Source organism: Mchenga conophoros, linkage group LG23 (assembly GCF_057382185.1).
Source record: "Mchenga conophoros isolate Kocher_MC1m ecotype Shallow Benthic linkage group LG23, M_conophoros_male_GT1.1, whole genome shotgun sequence".
NCBI classification, from domain to species: Eukaryota; Metazoa; Chordata; class Actinopteri; order Cichliformes; family Cichlidae; genus Mchenga; species Mchenga conophoros.
Window position 1 is genome coordinate 32494325 of NC_140547.1, and position 24344 is coordinate 32518668.

General features: G+C 46.2%; 1 protein-coding gene across 1 annotated transcript in view; it reads right to left on the bottom strand.

Annotated features, from left to right (window-relative positions):
* Nucleotides 1-23935, bottom strand: part of LOC146547647 (heparan-sulfate 6-O-sulfotransferase 3-B-like) — a 30448-nt gene extending 6513 nt beyond the window's left edge. Inside the window, exon 1 of the mRNA XM_085265092.1 lies at nucleotides 23039-23935. Coding sequence (XP_085121218.1) covers nucleotides 23039-23580 — 542 coding nt within the window. The 5' untranslated portion in view covers nucleotides 23581-23935. The remainder of the gene's footprint in view (nucleotides 1-23038) is intronic.
* Nucleotides 23936-24344: the final 409 nt, after the last annotated feature.

Consider the following 24344-nt stretch of genomic DNA (forward strand, 5'->3'; position numbering starts at 1 on the left):
ACCTTGGGGGCCGTTCAACTGGCCCACGACGACCAATCCACTTTCCAGGCAACTGTTCATCTAGGAATGCTCGGACCTGGCACCCATAATGTGGTGGTGCACCATCTTGCTGGAAAAACTCAGGAAACGTGCCAGCTTCAGTGCATAAAGAGGGAAACACATCATCATGTAGCAATTTCAAATATCCAGTGGCCTTGAGGTTTCCATTGATGAAGAATGGACCGACTATCATTGTACCCCATATACCACACCAAACCATCACTTTTGTTGTTCCAACAGTCTTGGAGGGATCCATCCAATGTGGGTTAGTGTCAGACCAATAGCAGTGGTTTTGTTTGTTAACTTCACCATTCACATCAAAAGTCCTGTTCGTGGCACATTAGTATATGTGAGGGGGCAAACTCCTCGAGATGGGTGGTGACCATGGTGGCCATTTAGAAGTCGGCCATCTTGGATAGAACTTTTGTTTTTTCAATAGGAAGCATTCCTAGATGAACAGTTGCCTGGAAAGTGGATTGGTCATCGTGGGCCAGTTGAACGGCCCCCAAGGTCTCCCGATCTGACCCCCTTAGACTTTTATCTTTGGGGTCATCTGAAGGCAATTGTCTATGGTGTGAAAATACGAGATGTGCAGCACCTGAAACTACGGATACTGGATGCCTGTGCTGGCATTTCTCCTGCGGTGTTGCTATCAGTGTGTGATGAGTGGGAGAAGAGGGTTGCATTGACAATCCAACACAATGGGCAGCACATTGAACACATTTTATAAGTGATCAGAAACTTGTAAATAACTCATGAAAGAATAAAGTTACGTTGAAACCAAGCACACCATTGTTTTTTCTTGTGACATTACCAATAAGTTTGATGTGTCACATGGCCCTCTTCCTATTGAAAAAACAAAAGTTCTATCCAAGAAGGCCGACTTCTAAATGGTCACCACCCATCTTGAGGAGTTTGCCCCCTCACATATACTAATGTGCCACGAACAGGACTTTAATATTACCAACCATTCCCATGTTATTACGGTGTATCCATATAAATGGCCCACCCACCCTGTACTATTGCTTCCTCCTCCCCACTATTGCCAAAGTGCTTGCTCATAGGGGGTCGTATGATTGTTGGGTTTTCTCTGCATGTATTATTGTGGGTCTACCTTACAATATAAAGCACCTTGAGGCAACTGTTGTTGTGATTTGGCGCTGTATAAATAAAACTGTATTGAATTGAACTATAAACCCTTTTTTATGGTTTTTAATAAAGCTTCTTTATAAATGCAATGACTGTTCTAGTGGCTATTTGATTGATGCCTGAGAATACAGGCTCTATATTTGTAGATACCCCCTAACATTTAGCATTAGGTGCACCAATTACTTAACATTAACATTAGCTAAACTTGACATAGTCTTGCCAATGATTATTTTTTCCAAGTAATTGACATTCTATAATCTGCAATACAGAGCTGAGAAACTCTAGCTTTCCAACCTTTTCCTGTGATGCTCATTGCTTTTGCATGTTAGTTCTATCCAGCATGATCTCTTCTTTATCAACCATTTATATCAGATATCGTCTGCCTTCAGTCCTAGTTAATTCCACATGTGTCAAATCTTTCAGGCCTGAACATTTTCAATGTTTTCAGGTTCTCGATCGATCGAGCCAAAGCCTGATGCTCATTCAAACCTCAGAAAAGTTTGAACAAAGCTACCTGAAGCTACGGTCAAATAATAGCGCAGTCATTGCCAACACACAACAGTGGGTGTGAGATCATGCATGTTGGTCCTGAAGGCAAAATTAAATCGGCTTGTCGTATTTTGCTGGCGATCAATCTGACACCTTGTCAATGTCCTCGTTGCTGCCTGTCACCTTACCCCACACAGCAAACCTGCAAACACTATTGATCGCCCTCTTTCCATCTCTCTTCCTGATTGTCTCTCTCTTACTCTCTAAATCATCATCAAAAAGCTACAGAGGAAACTCACAGCAAAAGATCGATATGTGCCTTGTTAATTCACTCACTACCATCAAGGACGCTATCAGACTCATGATAAAAGCCTTGATGGAAGCTTTTTATGCCACAGAAAAACCAGCCAATAGAGAAGCTTTGTGGATCCACAGCAATCTTGTTTATTTTCTCTTTTAAAACCTGAAAATGGATTATGTTGTATTTGAGACCCTCGTATTTGCTATGGCTCAGCTTTGTACTGTTCCAATACACGCTGTGAATGAAGTATCGCTTTCTGAGGTATTTCTATCAGCCAAGATGGGAGAAGAAGTGACTCTTAAAACAAGCACAGGGCAGGACAATTTCGCTCCTGAAGCCCGGGGGTTGATAACTTACGCAGTTGGAGCAGATCAATTTTAAAGGTGTTTCTTTGCCCCCAAGGGATCTAACATGGAATTACAAATTGCCTCAGCCACCGCCATCCTTAGTCACACGCTCCTGCTGTCTCCACATTTCAGTTTCATCTTTCCAGAAGTCATTTTTAAATGCTAAAATTGACTGATTTGCCAACAATATTATGATTTGAGTAAATAGAGAAGAAACAACTAGTTATTAGTGTTTATAGTAACTTGTGGTTACTAGTCAGTAAGTAATTTAAGTAAGTTCATTATTGCATTATCCACTTCCTTTCTTTTCATGCTACAAGTTGGAAATAAACTCCTCTTTGTGCATTTACTTTTTCTATGTGGATGACATAGCAGCTGTATGAATCAGTGCACATTATTTCCATCCACCACCCTGTCCCTGACGTATGGTATCAGTTACTAGCTATCACAGACTGGTATGATAGCACAATCCAGCTACATAGAAGATCACCCAGCCGTCTATCCAAGTTTAGGATTTATTAATACAAATATATTAATGTAAATTTGTATTTGTAGTTCAGTCAGAATAACATCAAATAGAGGTTGTGGAAAATATTTTTCTTTCATTAATTCATCAAATAATGAAAATCTTGTCAAAACAAACCTAAACAACCCCAATGAAGAAGATAATCTGAGTGTTAAACTGTATAAATAAATTCCCCAGTCCCACCCATGGAAAAAAAATCCTTAGATTTTTTTTATGAGGCTAGAATAAGCCTGTATATAAATGTCTACAGCAGCTAACGCTGCATTTAGCTATCATTCTTTCTCAAATTGCCTCTTGGTGAATGGAAGGCTACAGAAGAGCAGAAGGAAAAAGTTAGTTTGAGTTTGAAAAAAACCCCACTACAGACAGCGGATATCTGCAAATCCAGGAACAAGTTAGACAACTAGAAGAGGAATGTCAGAGGGCAGAGGTAAAGGGCACGTTATCAGGATGATCGAGTGAAGCTGCTCAGATGAACTGAGACCACAGAAATCTCATCTCATCAGGCTCTGGACCAAGAGGTCAAGCGGGATCCATTTTCACTCTTCTGTACTAATTTAATCTTTGTGTCCCAATTACAAGCAAAATGATCCCTGTCCCCATCTGCAGCACAGCGGGTTCACCGTCCACCAAGCACAGCACACACAGAAACTACAACACAGTACTTTCTCTTTGAGTAGTAAATGGTCTCTCAGAAGTGCACTCTCCCCTCCGAAACATTACCCAGTTGTGGAGAGTATCTGCAGGTACCACTGCTTGATAACTGATACAGAACATAGATTTAGAGGGAGAGCTTGAGGAGAGAAGAGATGGGCAAGGGCTGCACTGTGATCTTCATTGGTCAGAGATATCAAAAGCTATTTTCAGCAATAAAAAAAGCCTCAGGGATGGTGGTGTGGAGACAAGGGGACGGAGAAAGACGCGGTGTCCAGGCAAGCCGGGTGTGAAGGTGTGGTTTTGCTAAAAACTGGGTGATAGACTACCTGAAGAGCTGGAGGCCACTTATATTTGAATTGAGTAATCAACAGTTCAATATAAATTTATATTTGCAACAGAAATCTCCATTTATGAAAAAAATAAAAATGTCTGCCTTTCAGATGTAATTCTCCATAAGGTTCTTTTTTTTCCTTTTTTTAGACACAACCATGTCAAGAATAGCACCAGGGACATCAGCACACTTACCTGGCATGTGCAGACTTAGTCATTACAGTGTCTTAGCCTCAACCTTACTTTGACATCTTAATCTTTGCAGCTTTGTCAGGTGTCAGCTTTTCCTCTCGGTCCATGTACATAGAGTAGGGATAAAAGGAAGACTGCACTTGAAAAGGATACTAAAATGAAGTAAAAAGGACTAAATCTGAAGTGTAGTCCCTAAACAATTTAGCAGTTTCATGTTGGCTCGTCTGTCTTATACCAAAAGATCTAACCGATTTTAATCCTTTTTAACAAAAACTTCCTGCTTTTGATTTTTTTCCCCTTGTTTGAACAAAATCTAAACACACACCAAAACACAGCCAGTCCCCACCCATCCCCACCCCCCTCCCCCACAATAAAGTCTGTCTTCGACTGTCCCTAATCCCCCGAAGGAGTATGAAGATTACCAAGATCCTCTGAAATATCTCTTATTTCTCACTAAAATACAGAACACTGCTCACTGCCTTAAAGAGTGCAGTGAAAGCTTTGATTTTTTTCAGAATTCGGGCAATTTTACTTTTTTTCCTTCTACTTTAACACTATTTCTTTACTTTTTAGGAGAAGGATTTAAACCAGACATTTACACACAAAAGAAATGTCTAGATAAAAGATACTTGTTTGTGTAACTCTGTGTCTCTCTTATTATGGTTAGATATCAATCAACAACCAGACTACTAAACAAGCAGTTGGTGACAGTGGGAAGGAAAAACTCCCTTTTTACAGGAAGAAAGCTCTGGCAGAACCAGGCTCAGGGAGGGAAGATTGGCACTTATGTCATTTTTTTTTTTCCAGTTGAAAATGGAGAAGCAAGAATTACTTCTCTGAGATAAGGTGCTGTCTGAGAAGTGACACCTGTCATTCAGGAGAATACTGCTGCAGTTACCCACACCCTAAGCACTGGTGTAAATGCTACATAGCTGTAGTAACTTTCCTCAAGCAAAGCAATCAATGTTACATGTATACTGGGGCCGTAAGGTTGCAGTTTTTCAAGGCAGTTATACATGATTTTCATCAGATGTCAAATGCATCAGTGATCTGTTAAAGACTTAAAACAATAAATAAAAATAAATCATACATAAAGTATAAATAATAAAGCATAATAAGTAATCAGAGTAAATATCAATAGGTCAACAGTTTGGTAAAAAGAAAAAAGAAAAGAAAATAATAAAAAAATATATATTGTAAATGTGACCTGAATCATAAAGCATGTGATTGAGGTCACCCTTTACAATGATACTGGCATAACAAGCTAGTATTGAAGGCTATTTTGAATGCAGACAGACGTCACTAAGAATCTGGTGAGGATATGTTGTGTCACGAGTGTGAAAAGTGTGAAAAGACATACGCTAACACATACCTCGGATTGAGCGCATCAAGCGTCTACACCTCATCATCAAACACTTTGTGTCATATACCTCGTCTGGCGCCACCAAAGGCTAGTCAGAGCTGTATAAGGATAGGAAGAATTTGCAAAGGAAAAAAAAGCCCTCAATGCTAAACACGTGGAGATTTTATCCCTTGTCAGCCTACATCACAATATCAGGCTGCTGCATAGGATCTCCCAAAAGGCCTGTACGTTTACCCTTTCCTAAAAATAAAACTCTGGTGTAAGGTACTGTACATCTACTTTTCCACCCACAGCAAGTGACAAATTAGAAGTTGTGAAATGTCTCCTATACAGAGGTGTGCAAAAATCTACACTCTACATTTCAGACTGGTATCTTTCTGTTCTTTCAAGGATACAGTGTAACATTTAGGCAGATTATAGTTTCGTATGAGATAATGCCACTTATCTCGTAAGTGGCTAACTTAAAATCTCTTAATTTTTTAAAATTAGTCGCACAGAATTACAAAAAAAAAGACAACAAAGATAGTAGACATGATAGTCTTAGGGGCATCAAACCTTACACGAATATCAGAAACATACATCAGACGTCTATGGCGTTATTTTTGTGCCACTATTCTGAGCGCACATAAAAAGAATTTGAGCACACGTAAAAAAAAAAAAATTCCAGGTGCAAGTGTTGCATTTTGAGGAGAAACTTATTTTTGAGCGAAGAAAAGCTAAATTTGAGTGAACAAAATTAATTGCTGCGTGCAAAAAATGTATTTCAGTGTTTGCTATTATCCACACACACACACAATAGGAGCCCCGCTGTCATGGTCCTGGGCCATGTGGGCCCAGTATTCTTAGTTTTCATGTATTTTTGTATTTTGTTCTTTATTTAGGCCATGCTTCCTGGGTTGATCTGTTACGTTGTTCCTTATGTGTTTTCCCTTCGTGACTCTTACCCCCTGTGTGCCCCTCTGTGTATTTATGAGCCCTCGTCTCTCTTTGTGCTTTATTCTATGTTTTCCCCAGCCCGTTATGTCTGCGTTCTCCCCGTGCTCTCTCTCCTCCTGTTTGAACCTCTGTGTACTTCCTGCTTTACTTTGCCCATCTCCCATCAGTGTTACGTTCACTCCTGCCGTGTCTTGTTATGATTATCAGTGTCACCTGTGTTCCCCGTGTGCATCCACTTCCCCTGATCATCCCTCATGTGTATTTAGTCTCTGTGTTTCGTACAGTCTGTGTCGCGTCGTCTGTGTTCTCACCTCCATGTTTTCACGGTCAGTCCTTGCAGTGATCATCATAGTCTGAGTTTTCTTAGTTTGTCGCAGTATTAGTTTTCCCAGTTTAGTTATAGTCTAGTCACGCCATCCCTGCTTTGTTTGTGCACTTTGTCTTCAGCCATAATAAAGGCTCGCTTTCTGTTAAGTCCACTCCCGTCTACTCACTTGTGTATGCACCTGGGTCCATCACACACACCACCGCACGGCCTGTCTCTGCAGACCGTGACAGTACGACGCGACCATGTCGGACCCAGCGACACAAGAGAGGGAGATCCTCCAGACGGTGGAGTCACTATGTGGTAAATGGCTGCGGTGCTCCGGAGAGGAGGAACGGGAGGAGTTATCCCGCCAAGCGGGAGTATGCGTGTCTGTGTTTCCCTGGCTATGGGAGGCACTACACCCGCTGATCACTGACTTTCTCATCACCGCTCTCCAACTCTGTCCGCAGCCACGGCTGCCTAGTGTGCGGACGGTGCCGCCAGAGCCCTGCTGTTGTCCCGTTTCCCCGCTGCTTCGCGAGCCAGAAGCAGTTGCGGTTGGAACGGTGAGGCTCGCCACCGACACACCCTCCGCTCGCGCCCCGTCGGCTTCCGCGTCTTCACCGCGGTCTGGCCGCACGGCGTGGCACACGGAGACGACGGAGGCCATAGACTTTGGCGAGGAAGAGCGGCAGCAGGTGTTACGGGCTTATCGGGAGGACGAGCTCCGGTGGAAGCCCTGGCTCATCCCGGAGGAGGACCTCTCACCTGCTGCACAGCCTACCAGCCGCTCGCCGTCTCCAATCCGCTTAGACTTTACTTCGCCTGCCTCATTTCTGGCAAGGATGTGGGCGGACGACCGGGAGATCGCCGCTACATCACCCCCTGCATTGGTGCCATCAGCGCCCATCGCGTCAGCTACCAGAAGGGGGCGGCGCCGGCGCCGCCGTGGCACCGCATTAACTCCGGTGAGTGACTGCGTTTTCGTGCCTCACGTCCCCTCTATGAAGCAGAGTGAGATGAGCATTGATTTGCCGGGGCCGGACACTATGACTGAATCGTGTTCGGAGACTGACAGTACAGTGTTTAGTTGTTTAGAAAGACCTACTAAGGAAATCATGGAGTCCGGTCTCTGTGAGCAGCAGCAAGCAGCTTGCACCCACGTAGAGGAGGAGCTCTGGGGAAAGCCGTGGCCTACCCCCGATAGTCAGCACATCTTTCGGGGAACACGCCTGGCTCTCGGGGGCCCTCGGAGCCACCAGGGTCTGCAGCCTCTCACAACTCAGTTAGCTCCCTCGCAGCCCTTCACAGCTCAGTTAGCTCCCTCGCAGCCACCCTCAGTTCAGTTAGCTCCCTCGCAGCCACCCTCAGCTCAGTTAGCTCCCTCGCAGCCACCCTCAGCTCAGTTAGCTCCCTCGCAGCCACCCTCAGTTCAGTTAGCTCCCTCGCAGTCACCCTCAGTTCAGTTAGCTCCCTCGCAGTCACCCTCAGTTCAGTTAGCTCCCTCGCAGCCACCCTCAGTTCAGTTAGCTCCCTCGCAGCCACCCTCAGTTCAGTTAGCTCCCTCGCAGCCACCCTCAGTTCAGTCTCCAGTGCCGCCTGTAGCCCAGTCCCCGATAGCAGTACGGTCCGCTGGTCAGCTTAACATTCAGCCAGGGGTCTCAAATCTCTCTGGCTCTGCATCAGCTCCTGCTGGGAGCTCGGATGAGCTCATCCAGGACTCCGCGGCTCCCACGCCGCCACCTACCTCGTCAGCTGGAGGGTCCGAGGGGCCCGTTCAGCCTTCTGTCTCCGCTGGAGGGTCCGAGGGGCCCGTTCAGCCTCCTGTCTCCGCTGGAGGGTCCGAGGGGCCCGTTCAGCAACCTTCCTTGTCAGCTGGGGGTTCTGGAGAACCGCACCAGCCTCATGCCACGTCAGCTGGAGGGTCCGAGGGGCCCGTTCAGCCTTCTGTCTCCGCTGGAGGGTCCGAGGGGCCCGTTCAGCCTCCTGTCTCAGCTGGAGGGCCCGAGGAGCCCGTCCGGCCTCACGCCTCGTCTGCTGGAGGACCCGAGGAGCCCATCCAGCCACCTTCTGCTACGCCTGGTCCAGCCTGTGCTTCGTCTGCTCCAGCTCCGGCCTGTGCTTCGTCTGCTGCAGCTCCGGCCTGTGCTTCGTCTGCTGCAGCCTCAGAGTCTTCGTCTGCTGCAGCCTCAGAGTCTTCGTCTGCCTCAGAGTCTTCGTCTGCCTCAGAGTCTTCGTCTGCCTCAGAGTCTTCGTCAGCCTCAGAGTCTTCGTCAGCCTCAGAGTCTTCGTCCGCCGCAGCCTCAGCCTGTGCTTCGTCCGCCGCAGCCTCAGCCTGTGCTTCGTCCGCCGCAGCCTCAGCCTGTGCTTCGTCTGGTCCCGCCTCGACTGGTCCCGTGCCCACCGGGCCTCGGCCAGTACGCCTGACACTGGAGAGCCGCCGCTGCCTTGCGCACTGCCGGCCCCCTGAACTGCTTCGCCGCCGCCTTGCGCACTGCCGGCCCCCTGAACTGCTTCGCCGCCGCCTTGCGCACTGCCGGCCCCCTGAACTGCTTCTCCGCCGCCTTGCGCACTGCCGGCCCCCTGAACTGCTTCGCCGCCGCCGCTGCCTTGCGCACTGCCGGCCCCCTGAACTGCTTCGCCGCCGCCGCTGCCTTCCGCGCGGCCGGCCCCCTGAACTGCTCCGCCTTCGCCGCCGCCGCTGCCTTCCGCGCGGTCGGCCTCCGGATCTGTTCTGTCACCGTGGCCACCTTTCCCGTGGCCGGCCTCCGGAACGGTTGGACTGGACTTTTGTGTTGTCGCCTCTCGGGTTGGCCTTCGGGCCTCTTTGGACATTCGCCTTCCTGTTCTGGACTCTTTTGTGTATTTGTGGACTCGGTTTTGTTCTCGTGCTCCTTGTTTTTGGTTCGTTTTGTTCCCTCCGTCCTGGTCCCCCGCCTCCCGCCCTGGGTGGGGTGTTTTCTGTTTCGCTTGTGTTTTGTTTCTCGGGTTTGGGCTGTCGGGAGCCAGCCCTTTAGGGGGGGGTGGTGTCATGGTCCTGGGCCATGTGGGCCCAGTATTCTTAGTTTTCATGTATTTTTGTATTTTGTTCTTTATTTAGGCCATGCTTCCTGGGTTGATCTGTTACGTTGTTCCTTATGTGTTTTCCCTTCGTGACTCTTACCCCCTGTGTGCCCCTCTGTGTATTTATGAGCCCTCGTCTCTCTTTGTGCTTTATTCTATGTTTTCCCCAGCCCGTTATGTCTGCGTTCTCCCCGTGCTCTCTCTCCTCCTGTTTGAACCTCTGTGTACTTCCTGCTTTACTTTGCCCATCTCCCATCAGTGTTACGTTCACTCCTGCCGTGTCTTGTTATGATTATCAGTGTCACCTGTGTTCCCCGTGTGCATCCACTTCCCCTGATCATCCCTCATGTGTATTTAGTCTCTGTGTTTCGTACAGTCTGTGTCGCGTCGTCTGTGTTCTCACCTCCATGTTTTCACGGTCAGTCCTTGCAGTGATCATCATAGTCTGAGTTTTCTTAGTTTGTCGCAGTATTAGTTTTCCCAGTTTAGTTATAGTCTAGTCACGCCATCCCTGCTTTGTTTGTGCACTTTGTCTTCAGCCATAATAAAGGCTCGCTTTCTGTTAAGTCCACTCCCGTCTACTCACTTGTGTATGCACCTGGGTCCATCACACACACCACCGCACGGCCTGTCTCTGCAGACCGTGACAGTACGACGCGACCATGTCGGACCCAGCGACACAAGAGAGGGAGATCCTCCAGACGGTGGAGTCACTATGTGGTAAATGGCTGCGGTGCTCCGGAGAGGAGGAACGGGAGGAGTTATCCCGCCAAGCGGGAGTATGCGTGTCTGTGTTTCCCTGGCTATGGGAGGCACTACACCCGCTGATCACTGACTTTCTCATCACCGCTCTCCAACTCTGTCCGCAGCCACGGCTGCCTAGTGTGCGGACGGTGCCGCCAGAGCCCTGCTGTTGTCCCGTTTCCCCGCTGCTTCGCGAGCCAGAAGCAGTTGCGGTTGGAACGGTGAGGCTCGCCACCGACACACCCTCCGCTCGCGCCCCGTCGGCTTCCGCGTCTTCACCGCGGTCTGGCCGCACGGCGTGGCACACGGAGACGACGGAGGCCATAGACTTTGGCGAGGAAGAGCGGCAGCAGGTGTTACGGGCTTATCGGGAGGACGAGCTCCGGTGGAAGCCCTGGCTCATCCCGGAGGAGGACCTCTCACCTGCTGCACAGCCTACCAGCCGCTCGCCGTCTCCAATCCGCTTAGACTTTACTTCGCCTGCCTCATTTCTGGCAAGGATGTGGGCGGACGACCGGGAGATCGCCGCTACATCACCCCCTGCATTGGTGCCATCAGCGCCCATCGCGTCAGCTACCAGAAGGGGGCGGCGCCGGCGCCGCCGTGGCACCGCATTAACTCCGGTGAGTGACTGCGTTTTCGTGCCTCACGTCCCCTCTATGAAGCAGAGTGAGATGAGCATTGATTTGCCGGGGCCGGACACTATGACTGAATCGTGTTCGGAGACTGACAGTACAGTGTTTAGTTGTTTAGAAAGACCTACTAAGGAAATCATGGAGTCCGGTCTCTGTGAGCAGCAGCAAGCAGCTTGCACCCACGTAGAGGAGGAGCTCTGGGGAAAGCCGTGGCCTACCCCCGATAGTCAGCACATCTTTCGGGGAACACGCCTGGCTCTCGGGGGCCCTCGGAGCCACCAGGGTCTGCAGCCTCTCACAACTCAGTTAGCTCCCTCGCAGCCCTTCACAGCTCAGTTAGCTCCCTCGCAGCCACCCTCAGTTCAGTTAGCTCCCTCGCAGCCACCCTCAGCTCAGTTAGCTCCCTCGCAGCCACCCTCAGCTCAGTTAGCTCCCTCGCAGCCACCCTCAGTTCAGTTAGCTCCCTCGCAGTCACCCTCAGTTCAGTTAGCTCCCTCGCAGTCACCCTCAGTTCAGTTAGCTCCCTCGCAGCCACCCTCAGTTCAGTTAGCTCCCTCGCAGCCACCCTCAGTTCAGTTAGCTCCCTCGCAGCCACCCTCAGTTCAGTCTCCAGTGCCGCCTGTAGCCCAGTCCCCGATAGCAGTACGGTCCGCTGGTCAGCTTAACATTCAGCCAGGGGTCTCAAATCTCTCTGGCTCTGCATCAGCTCCTGCTGGGAGCTCGGATGAGCTCATCCAGGACTCCGCGGCTCCCACGCCGCCACCTACCTCGTCAGCTGGAGGGTCCGAGGGGCCCGTTCAGCCTTCTGTCTCCGCTGGAGGGTCCGAGGGGCCCGTTCAGCCTCCTGTCTCCGCTGGAGGGTCCGAGGGGCCCGTTCAGCAACCTTCCTTGTCAGCTGGGGGTTCTGGAGAACCGCACCAGCCTCATGCCACGTCAGCTGGAGGGTCCGAGGGGCCCGTTCAGCCTTCTGTCTCCGCTGGAGGGTCCGAGGGGCCCGTTCAGCCTCCTGTCTCAGCTGGAGGGCCCGAGGAGCCCGTCCGGCCTCACGCCTCGTCTGCTGGAGGACCCGAGGAGCCCATCCAGCCACCTTCTGCTACGCCTGGTCCAGCCTGTGCTTCGTCTGCTCCAGCTCCGGCCTGTGCTTCGTCTGCTGCAGCTCCGGCCTGTGCTTCGTCTGCTGCAGCCTCAGAGTCTTCGTCTGCTGCAGCCTCAGAGTCTTCGTCTGCCTCAGAGTCTTCGTCTGCCTCAGAGTCTTCGTCAGCCTCAGAGTCTTCGTCAGCCTCAGAGTCTTCGTCCGCCGCAGCCTCAGCCTGTGCTTCGTCCGCCGCAGCCTCAGCCTGTGCTTCGTCCGCCGCAGCCTCAGCCTGTGCTTCGTCTGGTCCCGCCTCGACTGGTCCCGTGCCCACCGGGCCTCGGCCAGTACGCCTGACACTGGAGAGCCGCCGCTGCCTTGCGCACTGCCGGCCCCCTGAACTGCTTCGCCGCCGCCTTGCGCACTGCCGGCCCCCTGAACTGCTTCGCCGCCGCCTTGCGCACTGCCGGCCCCCTGAACTGCTTCTCCGCCGCCTTGCGCACTGCCGGCCCCCTGAACTGCTTCGCCGCCGCCGCTGCCTTGCGCACTGCCGGCCCCCTGAACTGCTTCGCCGCCGCCGCTGCCTTCCGCGCGGCCGGCCCCCTGAACTGCTCCGCCTTCGCCGCCGCCGCTGCCTTCCGCGCGGTCGGCCTCCGGATCTGTTCTGTCACCGTGGCCACCTTTCCCGTGGCCGGCCTCCGGAACGGTTGGACTGGACTTTTGTGTTGTCGCCTCTCGGGTTGGCCTTCGGGCCTCTTTGGACATTCGCCTTCCTGTTCTGGACTCTTTTGTGTATTTGTGGACTCGGTTTTGTTCTCGTGCTCCTTGTTTTTGGTTCGTTTTGTTCCCTCCGTCCTGGTCCCCCGCCTCCCGCCCTGGGTGGGGTGTTTTCTGTTTCGCTTGTGTTTTGTTTCTCGGGTTTGGGCTGTCGGGAGCCAGCCCTTTAGGGGGGGGTGGTGTCATGGTCCTGGGCCATGTGGGCCCAGTATTCTTAGTTTTCATGTATTTTTGTATTTTGTTCTTTATTTAGGCCATGCTTCCTGGGTTGATCTGTTACGTTGTTCCTTATGTGTTTTCCCTTCGTGACTCTTACCCCCTGTGTGCCCCTCTGTGTATTTATGAGCCCTCGTCTCTCTTTGTGCTTTATTCTATGTTTTCCCCAGCCCGTTATGTCTGCGTTCTCCCCGTGCTCTCTCTCCTCCTGTTTGAACCTCTGTGTACTTCCTGCTTTACTTTGCCCATCTCCCATCAGTGTTACGTTCACTCCTGCCGTGTCTTGTTATGATTATCAGTGTCACCTGTGTTCCCCGTGTGCATCCACTTCCCCTGATCATCCCTCATGTGTATTTAGTCTCTGTGTTTCGTACAGTCTGTGTCGCGTCGTCTGTGTTCTCACCTCCATGTTTTCACGGTCAGTCCTTGCAGTGATCATCATAGTCTGAGTTTTCTTAGTTTGTCGCAGTATTAGTTTTCCCAGTTTAGTTATAGTCTAGTCACGCCATCCCTGCTTTGTTTGTGCACTTTGTCTTCAGCCATAATAAAGGCTCGCTTTCTGTTAAGTCCACTCCCGTCTACTCACTTGTGTATGCACCTGGGTCCATCACACACACCACCGCACGGCCTGTCTCTGCAGACCGTGACACCCGCTCGCTCAGTTTTTGCATTTGTGCTCGCTCGCAATGTGTTGCTTGCGCTCTCAACATTTCTGCCCGTGCGCGCTCAACTCTTTCTGTACACAGTTATATTTGTGCCACAAAACCAGCCAATCACAGACTTGGATGCAAAAAAATCTGATTGGCTGTTTTGGTCTCCAATCAGCTCAAAATGACGAAATGCAATATCCCAGAATCCATTTCGTCCAAAACTCAAACGAGGCAGTGGCAGAGGAACACAGAGTTTGAAATATTACTCTTTCTGGGTCACAAAATAAACTTTTAAGATATTTTCATGCGAGAATGGTGCTGTGTAAACTTCAAATATCTGCTCGATTTATCAAGACATCACATATTTGCAAAAGTGCTCTAACTTTTTCAGAGATGCCTGTTACCCACGACCTGCCTGGGTGCACACTTGGGTTAAACATAATATATAAGGCTGAACTGACAGAATAGTGGCACAAAAATAACGCCATAGACGTTTATTGTCTAAAATTAAATCATAGAATTGTCAGGCCTGAACTTTCCAGGGTCGGCTTGCCTAGACTACCCACTAATGTTTAAAAAACACTAAATCAACAGTATCCTTTACTTTCATTGTTTGTCTCTTCAGTCGCTTGTCGGGTATGCTGCCTGCCAACTTTGCATTCCTAACAGTTATCTTCCCCATTGTTTTAAATTGTACTATAACAGTAGCACAAACTAGCATTGTCACACCAGCCAGTGCTAGCTTTTTTTGGCTTCAGATTAATAACCCTAAGTTAATAAATGGTAAATGCAATAAGTTAAGCAGATAACATGCACAGGAATATTTCTCATAAAAACTAGCCACTATAAGCTACTGTCATACCAGAAGATGTAAACTGTATGTATGAAATTAAACGCAGAAGTAGATTTTACTGACTATGAACTGGTGTAAGTAGAAGTTGTTGTCTTTAAAAAGTTACAAATTGTCATTTAAAGGAATCCCACACCCACTTGGAGTGTTTTTATGATTTCTGGTTCCTGGAGTTCTCATTTTCTTTTATTTTTGCATTTGTCACACCGATTTTTAACAGCTGTGTTGTTGTCAGCAGCCTGAAATGACCTCATGCGAAAGCATAGACACTGAATTACAGTCAAAGGCAAGGTTGACAGTAAAAAGACAGCATTATGCCCACAGACATTTAAGGTCTCCCCCTTCAGAATGAAAGAAAACCTCAATAATACACACCCCTCTCTGAAATCTCCACATAATCTGACTCATCTGACACATCTGACTCATTGCCACTGTGAGGGAAGATTAATGTCAAGAGACGTTTTTCTCCCAATAGACTATTATTTCCATAAATAATAAAGTATTTCAGTATGTTGATCAAAACTTTCTTACCTTTTTTCCTTCTTGGTTACTAAACCATGTCAGCTTCCTGTTTCTTGTCTTTCCATATTTTAAAGCCTTTAAAGCCATTATGGCCATCAGTAATAGGGTGCCATTGCCAGATTAATAGCTAAGACCACATTATATGTGTAAGGAATCCTAATTAAAACCCTGGCTCATCTGTGTTCTGGCCATTCTTTGTTTAAATCTGAAATAATGAGGTCAGTAGTAAGGCTACACTCTCTGACTGCTCAGTGTGAGGCCAGCAGTCGAGGACGAGCAAGACTGCCTGGCAATTCAAGCAGGGCTGACATGTGGCCTTACAGCAATTTCATACCCCGCTGCGATCTGAATGCTATAGCCCCGTGCTGTGAGCACAGCCCTGAAGAAGGCTTTGGCAGTGGTGTGCCTATCAAAAACTACTTGAAGTGGCCATGTAAGTTTTACGTGTTAAGAGGGAAATTACGAGACATAAGGATAGCTGGATATGCTGCTTAGATTAAGTCAGGGGTGGATGGGGGGAAAAAAACGGGAAATGGCAATCACAGTTCTCATTATATTCTACTTTTGTGAAAGGAGTGTTTGTGTTGTGTTGTGTGTTATCAAATTCACTGTCACCAGCTTGCTGCTGGTCTTACAAGCAAGAAAAACTGTTTGCATGATGCATCCCTATAGCTGAACACTGAACCTGTTTTATGCCAACTCACCTAAAAATGAGGAGCTGATTAGTGATCAGTCTCTAATTTTAGTTGTTTTTTTTTACTCACTCACTGAAAAATCTTTCAATATGTCAACAACCTACAATGACAGCAGCATAAAGAGAATAAAATGATAATTACAGATATGAAACATTTCCACCTATTACAGTGCAGGTATGGTCAAGTTTCTCTAATACCCTGCTGTAGTTTATGTATTTGTTTGTGTTATTAGTTTCCACACTGGCAGTGTGTGTGGGAGAGAGGTGACTTCAAGGTGACTATGAAGTGCTGCTCGAAAGCAGACAGATGGTGCTTCTGTATCCAGAACATATCAGCAGGACCAACAACACACAGCAAATGTGCAAAATATTCCCGAAGTACATTAATAAGAAGAATCCAGGTAGAGAAGATATTTCATCACTGAATTGTGTGACCATGAAAAGAGACCGATTTCAACACAGCCAAGGTGTAGATTGTGAACATGCCCTGAAATATTCTCCACATTCAGGGTACAGCAAAGAATTTTTAGACACACTTCACCTCATTTCAAAATCCCCTGAGACCAAAATATGTTTCATTATGCAGTCAGCTAGAGAAAGCTGGGAAGCTTCAATGGACATATACATTCTTGCCTAGTAACCAGTCGCTTTGCATGACATGACCTGATTAAAAAAAACAAACAAACAAAAAAAAACTGTAGTTAAGTTATCAAGTGCATTGTTTTTTACCTTAGGGGCCACATTCATACAGTTGCCACATTCCATTTTATTTTTTATTAATATGAAAGTTTTCCCACCATAGTCAAAAGCAATTCTATAATCAAAATGATTAAAAACAATGATTATTAAAGGAACTCACCTGCTGGAGCCTCCCTTGTGTTTACACTGGGACAAAATCATAGAAATATTTCACAGGCGGTGGAAAGATTATGCAAACCTTTAGTCTATGAAATGTTGATGGACTGAAAAAGACAATCGACCTTGGTAGCAACTGGAGGAGTCCTCTCAGCAGCTTCACTGATGTCTTATTTATAATGGCAGTCTATAAGGAAACTGCTTTCTGTGTGATTTTTAAGAAAAACATTTTTAACCAGAATAATGCCCAATGGACGAAATGGGAAAATGGGAAACACCATCGGTTCACATAGAGAGAGATGGAAGTCAAATGAGCTTCATCATCCAAGCTGCCTTATCCAAGTTAGCTTATCCATGCCTTATCTTATTTTCTCCATATCCAAGAACCTAAACCAGCAAACTGAAGAAGATCCACCTAGTGTTCACTACATTAATTGGCTAAAAAACCACGGTGTCTCTCAAGTCATCAGGTGGAGATCTTTTAAATCTTCCTCGAATCAGATCCAAGCATGATGAAGGTGTTTTCAGTTACTGTCTTCCTGTACTTTGGAACAAGCTTCCTGTTGACCTGAGATCAATTACATCTGTGCACACATTCAAAAACAGACTAAAAACCTTTTTTCCCCGCACAGACTTACACTTAACAGCTGTGTTTTCTCTCCATGTTTTCTTTTTGCCATTCTCACAGTCTTAGGCCATTGTAAACCTACACAGGTTCTTTAGTTTTTATCTTATGTGTTAAGCACATTGAGTTTATATATAATGAAATGTGCCATAGAAATAGAATTGCCGTTGTCAAGGGTGACACACCTGGAGGCAAAATGAGGTCAAAACAATCTGCAAGAGTGGAAGCTGCCCTACTGGATGCTGAAAGACAAAGGAGCAGATCCGGAGCAGAAACTCTTTTCCACCAGAGATCGCTACAACTACTCACAGATCTTGTGGTGAATCTTGTAGCGGTCCCTGCACACAGAGCTAAAGGAGACTGCAGTGGGCAGCACATAAATGCAAAAGGCTAAAATATAGAGACACAGCAGCAGAGGCAGAACAACGCAGCTGGTGTACTCAAGTGTTCCCTATAGAGGTGGGATGCAGCACATTTGTGTGTGGCCACGTCAACAACCAGACTCCTGGAGAACATGGGGGTTCAAAGATGGGCTTTTCAACTTACTGTACTATCAAGTCAGTGTTACACCCTGCTGAGTGAAGAAGCAGCAGTACCTTTGGAAGAAGAGGAAAAAATTCTTAACTAGGCCATAGATATCCAACGTGAGGGGTAAAATCAGAGGAGGGCACGCCCAGGATGCCAAGTATTAATGTAATGCTCTCTTGAAGTTTCGTAGGCTTATTAAGGAGAAACCCATGAAGGACAGTGCCCTTCTGATGACCCTGGTGAATTTTTTTACCCCTCCCACCTTTACAACACTGATTATTCTTAGGGATGTAAACATCAAGTCTTATAAGCTTAACCAGAGCTATTTCCATATGGCTGCCAAGTTGCAAGACTTGCTTCTACAAGGACTTTGCTTAAGTCTAAATTTAATTAAATCCATTAAATGCTGGAAAATTTAATTCAATGAAATTTAAAGGCGCAACACAGGAAAGAGGCAACAAACTAGATACAAAACCTTATTTGCGAGTCTGTGGGGACTGACTAGCCTGAAGCAGCTGTTAGAAGAATGGCAGTTCCTGGATTTTCTACATTGGCCCTTCCTTTTTCCTTTTAAGCCTTTTTCTAACATCCTTTTAAAGCTTTCATTGACAAACTTTGATAACAGAGCAAGCTGATGCTTTACGACTTTGAATTACATGTCTTCACTTAATGTGACAACAACTCAAGAAAAGAGTTATGACCACTCAAGCGGCATCGGTATTGAAGAACAAGCTGATGTGGGTTAATCTACATTTGCAATAGCAGGAGTTAAACAATGGAAGCAGGATATGCCCGCTCATCTGGGATATGATGAGATCAGCTCCAGATAAATGATACTTATGCACGGACCCTCCAACTATACACGGCAGGTGCACAAGCCAAAAAGGTACAAAAGCACAAGCTTAACCTTGATGAAAAAAATCAAGCTAATAAAGGTCTCTGAAACATATAAAGTAGCAGAAAATGATAAAATATAAACTTTTTACCCATGTTCTGTGTTTTTGTCTGTCTCTGTCTGCAAACTACATCACATCCTGCTTAATGTAGCCTTGAGATAAAAGTAGGCTTCATCTATTCCCAGGTTTGATCACTGACTGTCTGCACTCTCGTCGCTATCTGTGACTTTAATATCAACATGCTTTGACTAAGTTGGATTTTCTTTTGCAGTCAGACGAGGGAAAACGTTTTGAGTGCTTTGCTACTTATGATTATGCCCTAACTTCGGTATAGTATAAAGCAGCGAGGATTATAGATATTTGGGAAAACAGCTCTAACACTATTTAACCTCTCTTTAGAACACAGGGATCAAGGCTGAAATACAAATAAATCTAGCGAGGCAGGATGATCTTACAGAACGGATCAGAGTAGCATTACATATCGTATTAAGATGAGTCGTAACACGTCTCTATAAAAACGCAAACACACACGGACTCAGTTCTATTTCTCCTGCTCCCTTCGCTGTGTGCGTCACAGTCCATCGTGAATGGTCTGCATCGCCTGAAGTGACAAGACAAGAGTCTTTCAGTTCTGATAAAGCTGCATGAAACCTGGTGGCAATACAGATGACTCTGCGATTCAGCAGCTTTAATCTAAAACGACAGAAAGCCTTCCCTTAATTGTTCCTTTCCTTCCACGGCGCTCTGCGCTGCGTAATGGTTCCCCAATATTTCTTCCTAAAGGTGGCGGACAGAAAATCAAGCAAGCATTATGCTGCGGGAAATGAAAACTTCGGGTGACAGATTTGTGGCTGTTAAGTGAGTTATGACTCACAGCTCTTCCAACAAATTCACGGGTATAAGCTGAGTTGTGACTCATGGTGCATTTGGCTCCGATTTGATACCTTCTTCTAGAACATACACACAGCAAATTGCAGCAGCACACTGAATGCCATTAGACAGCAGACGCTGATTCGATCCTTATTAAGATGCCAGATTTCTAAAAGCCACTCAGGAGCAGCAGTGACCTCTGACCTTGCTGTGGAATGGCAGAATGAGTGGTTCTCTCCATGGATCAATGTCACATTACCAGTGAGCTCGTCCCCCGAGGTACTTTGGTGTCCTATATCAGCGATTGTCTGGTGCATATGAGCCACAGAATAATTGACACCCACAAGTGTTCATTTTACAGTCATTATCTCCATGAGTGGAAGCATGATCTCCCATCTACCACTTCCTGTTTTCTTTTACTCACAACACAATATAAAATGACTATTTTAAATAGAAAGGGCTGCATAAACCAGATTTGTTTCCATCTTTAAACATGAAGTCACCTTGCCAGCCAGCTGAATGTCAACGCTAATGAGTGCTGATTATTCTCTAGCCATTATATTGAGTTGACAAGTGTTGACTGAAGTGTTGTTGATTCACTCATAGCGCTGATTTGGCTCTGAGGTGACACCTCAAAACTATTCCAAAGCCTTAAATTAAGTCTGATGGCTGCCACTGAGAGCAGTTAATGGATTTGGAGGATTCTTGAAGGCACTCCTCGCCCTCGTCTAGCCCCTTTAACACTCACAGTAACATATGGAGATTTGCTCTCTCAACCAATTGCAGAGCAAATTGGCTTCAACACGCAGCCGGAAAACCTCAGAGGACCGTGCCCTTCTTAAGTGATTTACTACCTTAAGCTTAGCTGTGCTGCTCCTGTAATTACAGCAAATTGAAACAAACCTGCGGATGAGGAAGCGACTTGTCTGCTCAGCTGTTTGCAAGTGTGCTGGAGTGGACATGCAATGCGGTGCTCATGTTGACACTGCAGCTTTATCAGCCCTATACCCTGCATTACATGCCAATAAGGAGAATTGGTGTCATGACCTACAATGTTGATTTGGCACTTCAAGATAAGCAAAGCAGATATACAGTGGGAGAAAATAATTATTTGATCCCCTTCTGAATTTCTAAGTTTGCAACTTACAAAAAATAAAAATAATAATAATACATTTTATTTATAGGTGCCTTTAAGGACCCTCAAGGCCACATTACATTAGTATCAATCAATTACAGATCATTACATGTTCAAAAACAAAAAAAAAAGAGTCAATCAGTTAATCAATACTCCTGATGGCTGCTTCTTATGTGTATTAAGCACATCTGCCACAGAATCGATTTCTTCCATTCCAACCTCCTCACCAGAGAAAACGGAGCTCTCTGGCATCAAATTGATCTGCCATGTTTGGATTAGATTTAACATATTGATGATTGGTGATTTAACATATCACCTTACCATCTATCTCATTGTGATACCATATACTATCACTTCCTGTTAAAAGGGAGTTTTTCCTTCCCACTATCGCCAGAGTACTTACTCATAGGGGGTCATATGATTGTTGGGCTTTTCTTTGTATGTATAATTGTAGGGTCTACTTTACAATATAAAGCACCTTGAAGCAACTGTTGATGTAATATGGCCCTGTATAAATACAATTTGAATTGAATTCTTTTTCTGCTAAGGGTGCAGAATGACTTCAACAGATTGATGGACCAATGGGCATGGCCAAGTAAAATCTTTGACAAGAACCTTCCTCCTTCAGCTGAGCTGAAGCTTCAAGCTGCCAAACAGCAGCCAAAAAACTAAAAGACTTTTTGAAGTTGTCCAAAATCCTTCCTGAAATGTCTGCTAACCTGGTGATCAACTATAAGACACATTTTACCGCTGTCCTTGGCAACAAGGATTTCTTCACCAAGTGCTAAGTCATGTTTTGCTTTGGAATCAAACACTTATTTTATTGAATGATATGCAATGATATCAATTTTATGTGTTTTTTTTCCTGCATTTCTGCCTCTCTCCATAAACACGAAGAGAGTGTATTTCTTTGTAAGTGAGCAAACTTACAAATTCAACAAGGAATCTAATAATTATTTGTCCCAATGCATATCTTAGCCTATTAACTATAAAATTACAAACACATTTAAAAACACACAAAAGAATACAGTGATTTGAAATGGAAATCACTGCATGGGCTCTGGAACACATCTGAAAAGCATTTTCTCTCAATGTAATTCACCCCTGACTCGTGCAAAATTCCCCGGGCTAAAACTAATTCAAGATGAACTGAGGCAAAGTGGAAAACTGTCTAGTGGACTAATCAGAATTTGAAATTCTTTTCAAATCTCATGAATGCCCCCGGAGCTAAAGAACGATTGTCTACGTGCAATCACTGCACTCAGTTCAAAAGCCAGAATTTGTTTTATTGGGGAGGTGCACCTAACTGCCTGCCACACCATTTCCAAGGAAGCCCATTGTCTTGATTATTTAGGTAGAGGGTTAAATATGATGTATTTCCATTTGAGAGGGTTGCACAGATTTCAAGACTGTAGCTCACACGTTCACTCAGTTCAGTATTTAGCAAAAAACGTGCCAAAAAATGTGTAGGAAAAATATGCAAGGTGAATACATAAAGGATCGTCAGGTTTTGACGATGAATTGCTTAAAACATGAACAAACTGTGAGAGCCACCTTATTAACACTTGCTTGTTGAGTCACTCACTCATTAGTTTAGCCTGATTAGTCACTTATCCGTTTGCCCTTTTGTTTACCTACTTAATGAATGATTGAATTAGAATACAGTTGACTGATTGGCTTTTTAATGCATGCACTCATTCTTTTACTGACTGATTGAGTGAGTGAGTGTGAACGAGAGGTTAGAGATGTCTTTAAGTTTCATTTTCAAATTAATTCATTTATTTCATTGATTTATTCATTCTTAAGCTGATAAGAGAGCCAAATGCTTAAAGTGAATAAATGAGTGAATCAATCTGAATAACTGAGGTTGAATAAATTAGGAATCAATCACTCAATCAGTGCCCTGTTGCATACATATGTCGGAGAGACTATGGCTAACTTGAATAGAGGAATAAGCAGACTTTATTTCTATTTCATTGTTTGGCTTATTAACACAATGAATAAGTGATTCAAGAGTGATAGTGTGCCTCACTTATGTGTAGCACATACAGTGGGTTGACATAAAAGTAAGAGGTAGCTGGTTGAGTGAATTTGTCTGTTTAAGAAGCAGTTAAAACATGAATGAATGAATGAATGAATGAATGAATGAATGAAATAACCATAACCGTGACCATATCAGCTGAGCAAACGGATCCACTGATGAAATAATAAGTTAATCAAATCACGTTCACAAACACGAGATCACACCTGTCCAGCAGGTCACCCCTCACCTTTTGCCATTTGGGGTGTTCTTCTTGTCCCTCTTGTTCATCACTACAGGCACGCAGCTCGTGAGCTCGGTCCAGTCTGCATGCAACCCGCAGCTCCAGCCCGTGGAGAACCGCGAGAAGAGCCACGATTCGGCTTTCCCGGGCCGGTGACAGGTGCATTTCCTCTGGCCGGCCAAGCAGTCGCAGGGCTGCTCCAGCTGGATGTTTTTGACCAGGTGCCGCCCAAACGTGGTCCCGCCGGTCTTCTGTATGTGCAGGAACACCATTACATCGTCCCCGCGGATGTTGAAGTCGACGCGCCGGTCCAGGTCCCGTTCCGTGAAGTTGAATCTGGATGTGATTTTGGAGGGGAGATCCTCGTCCGCCTCCGGCTCCGTATAAACCAGCTCCAGCCCCGCAGAGTAGCGCTGGAAGAGCCCCTTCTCGTCACTTCTGAAGTAGCAGGTGTTGCTGTCCGCCGGGCACACATACTGATAGCCGATCATGAGGAAGAGCACCGCCGCAATGGGGATGAAGATGAGTCTATTGAACTTCTCCTCCATGGTGGAAAACTCCTAAATCACGCCGTCGGCACAAACGGTAGCGTGACGTCCGAGTGGGTCCTCTTCCTCCCCCCGTCTCATCCTGCACTTTGAGCTCAGGGTGATCGCCCGGAGTCTAAGTCCCGACGGCAGGTGAGAACTCTTCCTGCAGGGAAGCTTTGACCGGCCTCGTCCTGCACCAGGACAGCACCACTTCTCAAACTTAAGGCTGTCACTTTGAGTCCAGCTGCTTCCTCAGAGGTTTAAACATATTTCAGCTTAAATGTGTCAAAGTGCTGCCATAACTCTGGTGCAGTAACAGCTCCCAAGCACTCAGAGCGGAACCACGCATCCACGCTCGCGGACCTGCCTACTGCTGATCGGTATCTTAGCCAAGAGTAGAGCCAGGAGCAAGAGACAGACAATTAAGAGATAAACTTCCGCCCAAGACTTTCAAAATACATTGCTTTACCATATTAAACTAACATGAAACAATTGAGGTAAGGTCCAATTAAACTACATTGCTTGACTATATGCAGTTAAAAAATAAAAGAAATATCAAGGCAATATATTTTGCATATTCTTTATTAATGATTTCTTGTATAATTTTGTTTCTTTCAGCTTGTTTGAACTCTGAATATTGCTTTTCTAAATAAATAAAACTTTTCACTGTATCATTTTGATTTGAGGGTTATTCACACTGTCCCAGCAACAGTCCATCAAAACTACACTCAAACTACAAATTACTCATTACTCAGTCCAGACAGACTAGCTAACGCATTTTA